Source organism: Lycium barbarum, chromosome 4 (genome assembly GCF_019175385.1).
Source record: "Lycium barbarum isolate Lr01 chromosome 4, ASM1917538v2, whole genome shotgun sequence".
Taxonomy (NCBI): domain Eukaryota; kingdom Viridiplantae; phylum Streptophyta; class Magnoliopsida; order Solanales; family Solanaceae; genus Lycium; species Lycium barbarum.
In genome coordinates this window covers 21973585-21978838 of record NC_083340.1, presented here as the reverse complement: position 1 = coordinate 21978838, position 5254 = coordinate 21973585, and the positions used below count along the sequence as shown (strand labels likewise).

Below are 5254 nucleotides of genomic sequence, written 5' to 3'. Positions count from 1 at the left end.
AAGGCAGATATCTCCATTACTCATCTTGGATCCAATTAAAGACTGGGAAATTTTATTTATCTTCATAAAAACAAAAATACATCGTAAGAAATACGGAAACTAACAATATAAAACTTAATTACTAATCCAGAAGATAAAACAACATAGAAAACTTAAGTACTTCTCGAAAATGAAACAACATAAGGACAACTTAAAACACATAAATAAAAATAAGAACATAACACATTCCCCAGTGAAATGATCAAATCTCAATTTCGATCTCCAAAGAAGTCTTCAACTTCCAAATGAGTAATATCATCAAACCCATCAAAATCATCATCTTTCAAAGCCAAATTAGCTTCAACATTATCATCATATTTTCGTGAAGGCCCTGCCTCATCGTTATTTTTAAAAGTCATGTGTGACTCCACCCGGGCATTAGTAGAAGAGGCACCACCTCTATTTGCCTTTCTTTTGAAGGAATTTTGATAAAGCCTGGCAAAATGTTCAGGCGCTCGACATTCATTTTTCCAGTGACCTTTCAAACCACAACGATGACAGTTGTTCCTTGAAGGATTGCCTTGATAACCCATATTGTTCTCCCTTTTATGATGACCACCATAACGACGATTATTATATCGTCCCCTACCCCTGCCCCTGCCACGCCCACGCTCATTATTATGACCCTGATTATTTTGTCTTTTTTCAGTTGGGCCATGTGTTGCTACCACATTCGCTTCTGGGAATGGAGCAGTTTCAGTGGGACGGGCTTCATGATTTTTCAATAAAAGGGTATTGTGCTGCTCAGCTACAAGAAGACATGATATCAAATCAGCATGCTTTTTAAAACCCCTTTCACGGTACTGTTGTTGTAATACCAAATTGGAGGCATGAAAAGTCGTAAAAGTCTTTTCCAACATATCCTCGTCAGTTATATTATCCCCACATAATTTCAATTGGGACGTAATTCTATAAACAACAGAGTTATAATCACATACAATTTTAAAATCTTGTAACCGTAAGTGAATCCACTCATAACGAGCCCTGGGCAATACCGTTACCTTAATGTGGTCATACCTTTCCTTCAAACCAGTCCACAATTCAAGTGGATCTTTCACTGTCAGGTATTCAACTTTCAATCCTTCATCCAGATGACGAAGGAAAATCATTGCCTTCGCTTTGTCTTGACTCGATGCTGTATTATTTTGAGTAATCGTGGCACCAAGACCTTTGGCGTCTAGGTGCATTTTAGCATCGAGTACCCATGATAGGTAATTCTTTCCGGAGATTTCAAGTGCCACAAACTCAAGCTTTGACAAATTCGACATGATGATCAAAACTATCATAAAAATATTTGAGTTAGAAATAATAAAATAACATAATCTCAAAATAGTATTTTTATTTCCACGAACCAATAACCCTTTTTTTTTCACAAACAGTACGCACAACCAAAAGTAAAAATTACTCGTACAGTTAATATATCATGTGTGTTTTTAATCCTCATAATCATTTTGCAATGTCTGCTGAAAAACATTGAAGCTTAGATATTCTCGATGCACAAACATCTTCTGTCCTATCTAAATAAATTAGGTGGGCTAAGTTTAGACGGGCTAATCCTTTTTTTTTTTTTGTATATCGAAATGACTTCTTACTGCTCATTATTTGTCATGTGATATATGTAAAGCTAGTTATGTCCCTTGATGTCATCTTATAGTGATGTTGCAATTATCAGTTTTAAAATTGACATGGTGAAGTGCTGGCCAGCCCGTGCTATGATATGTTGTCCATTCTGCATTCTCTATTAGTTTTTCTGTCTACTTTGACATTTCTTCTTGGCATGGTTTATCTATATCATCGAGTACGGCTGTTGTTTTTAGATGTTCTAGTCACTGTTAATTTGCTTAGCTCATTCTTGTCTACATCACAGAAAGATCACAAGCCACAAACCAAATGTAAGTATGTTTAAAACAAATAAATCTGCCACTAAATATTTATCGAATATAAATAAGACTTCACCTGAAAGAAAACCGAACTCGAACTAACAGTGCAAATAGAATTAGAGAGCTTCATGCTGATGGTTACCAAAATATGTTTTAAAGTAAATTTGTCATTGTATCTAACAAACGTGAATACTGCTAATTGTCTTTAAATAACTAATGCACTGCACAACACATATTGACTTAAAAAAAAAAAAAGGATTCCAAGATTAAAGAAATGTGATTTAGAATTGAAGTCAAGTGCAAACTAACACAAGGATACTGAGTTAGATGCCTTTTCATCTTATCAATTTAAATCATTACACATAAAACACCTAGCAAGTCCAAATACAGCAGAAACAGTGAAAAAACATTTTATACCTTTCTGATGTGAGCAAAAGAGAATTGCCCATTCAAACATTCTCTCAAAATAATTTCATGGCAGTATTCTTACTTTTAATCTTTGAGTCTCGTGCTGATAACGTGTTATAAAATGAAGCTAAAAGAGTAATAATATTAAAGGATGAAAACTATAAACATAGAGTGACAAAGAGGAGAGATTTTACTATTCTTCCAAAATGTGTTACAAGTGTCTTCCATATGAAAACTTATGCCTCTATTTATAGTGCTACATATGCATTCAATATATGAGATAATGGTAGAACCATTAAGATGGTGGAAGATAATGGAAAAACCATTAAGATGGTGGAAGATCCATTAAGATGGTGAAAGATAACGGAAGAGACATTATATTTATGTAGTGGACATCCGTACTCTATATTACATAGCAGAATTGGAGTTTTGCCATCACTGCGTGTTGGGTGAAAAGGCTGTGAGACAGAGATGCAATAAATGGATGGACGTAATGGATGAGATAATAGATATGCTAGAGCTTGCCAGGATCTTAGGGTGGTGGGCAATGGGGCCTCATTAGGTATGCATAGGGGAAAGAATCATAAATGGGAAAAGGTGGTGTATAATTTAATTCAACATCATCATCGAAAAGTATATGGAATGACTAAATTTCATATTATTAATAAAAAAAAATAAAAAAAATAAAAATTTGAGCATTGAGAATAAAAAACCAGTAAAAAAATGTGATGCAACGGATGAACTGCTTCACCCATAATCAGAGTTTTTGAGCTGTGAGTATAAAAAAATCTTTAGTAGGAAGTGTTTTCCCCAGAAATGGACCTTATGCAGCAGGTATTCGGATACACCCAGGCTCCAATCTGAATACCAGATACTGGGGAAAATCCAAAAAAAAAAAAAAATCTTGATAAAAAATGCTTCTTCTTTGATATGTCATGTGCCGTACGAATTCAAATTATCACCAATACACGACGCATATAAGAAAATAATCTTTTCATATCTCATGTGTGTTATTATCATATCTCTTGTTTTTTTTTAATAAAAAAAAAAGACTTAATGCATATGCGGCCCCCTAAATTTGGTATTTTTTTTTTCATTTTGGCATCTCAACTAAGTATTGTTCCTATTGAATTCCTGAGCTAAGTGTGTCTATTAAATCCTCTGAAATCTGATTTTTGTTAGAAGTAGAAATTAAATTGGGGAAATGAAGGTGGAATAATATTTTAGACATGTGGTAAGCTATTCTTTAGGTCATGGATGTGTCGGTTTCTGCTGGTTTTGCTCTTCCACTGACAACTTAATTAAAAGTCACTCTTTTTTGTCTCTCAATTGCTGCTAATCTTAGCTAAAAGATGACATAATTAAATTAGAATATATATTAGCATGTTACTACATCGAAGATGGAATACTATGTCAGTCAGATTGTGTTCGATAGACATACTTGAGGACGAGTTCAGGAATTCAATAAAAACAACACTTATTGAGGTGTCAAAATAAAAAGAAAAATGATAAATTCAGAGAGCCGCATATACATTACAAAAAAAAAAAGACATAAAACTAATTTATACGGGACTACAAATTTAATTGACCCCCCCCCCCCCCCCCCAAAAAAAAGGGTTGAGGAGAGGGAAATAGAAAATAGCACTGAGTGGCTTATACAAGTAGCCTTTTTGGTACGCCATGCCAAATATTCTCACACACTTTTAACCTCCTCTTCATGTCTCTCTTATTGTGCAAATTCCATGTTCCGTACCTTTCTTGACAACATATAAACCCAACCAACTTGTTATGTTCTATTCTTTTATTTGGCTCTCCACTTCAAATTCGCACTTTTCTACTATTAAGAATAGCCGGTTGGGCTCACTTTCTCGTCGTCCGTCTCAATTTAATAAAAAAAATTATGAGCCTTATATATATATATTAAATAACAACTAATATTAAAAAAAATTATAGACCCATAATTCTAATATATATATATATATTTATATACGCGTTCCAATTTAATAAAAAAAATTATAGGCCCCATATATATTAAATAACAACTAATATTAAAAAATAATGCAAATTAATAATGTCTAAAGAAAAAGTGCACCCCGTATTAAAAAATCAAACAATATTCATGTAATTTTCAAAGTATCTCATTAAGTCAATAATGATGGATTCATTGCCACGTGCGTATTCGTAGCAAACACTAATATAATAAAGTTTTAAATACGGAGCACAAATTACAATGTTATATTAATCGTGTTTTGAACATAGTATCCCATATTGACAAAATCAAGCAATATATAAAGAAAAAAAAAAGTGAATCCCATATTTAAAAAATAAACAATGTAAAAAAAAAAGTGTAGAGTTTGTATTCGTAGCAAACACTAATATAATAAAGTTTTAGATACGGAGCACAAGTTACAATGTTATATCAATCGTGTTTTGAACATAGTGTATATATATATGCATAAAAATAGCGTAAACTAATAATGTCCAAAAGGGTGAGCCCCATACTAAACAACACCAAGCAATATAAAAAAAAAAAAAAAAACTGTATAAAGCATGGGTTTAGACCCATGCTTCGTCGTCCATTGTCCCTTTAAAAAAAAAGGTGGGCCCCATACTAAATAACACCGAGTAATTAAAAAAAAAAGAAAAAAAAGTGGAACTCACCATCTCCAAACTCATGGGGAAAAAAAATTGGACCCTATATTATCAAAATCAAGCAATATAAAAAAATAAAAAAAAGTGAACCCCATATTGAAAAAAAATATAATATTAAAAAAAGTGTTGGTTTTGTATTCGTAGCAAACACTAATATAATAAAGTTTTAGATACGGAGCACAAACTACAATGTTATATTAATCGTGTTTTGAATATACTATATGTATATATATTATATGCATAAAAATAGTACAAACTAATAATGTCAAAAAAAA

General features: G+C 32.5%; 1 protein-coding gene across 1 annotated transcript; it reads right to left on the bottom strand.

Annotated features, from left to right (window-relative positions):
- Positions 1-248: 248 nt before the first annotated feature.
- LOC132637274 (uncharacterized) lies at positions 249-1307 on the bottom strand. The gene is made up of 2 exons (XM_060354386.1): positions 1057-1307; positions 249-948 (listed from the first exon to the last, which is right to left on the bottom strand). The coding sequence occupies exons 1-2, from the start codon at positions 1305-1307 to the stop codon at positions 249-251; spliced, it is 951 nt and encodes a 316-aa protein (XP_060210369.1).
- Positions 1308-5254: the final 3947 nt, after the last annotated feature.

Bases quoted from the DNA above. Each gene is read 5' to 3' on its own strand.
- LOC132637274 (XM_060354386.1), bottom strand. From the start codon at position 1,307: ATGTCGAATTTGTCAAAGCTTGAGTTTGTGGCACTTGAAATCTCCGGA. The intron at 949-1,056 runs GTATGACCACAT...TGTTGTTTATAG, and splicing joins TGGACTGGTTTGAAGGAAAG to AATTACGTCCCAATTGAAAT.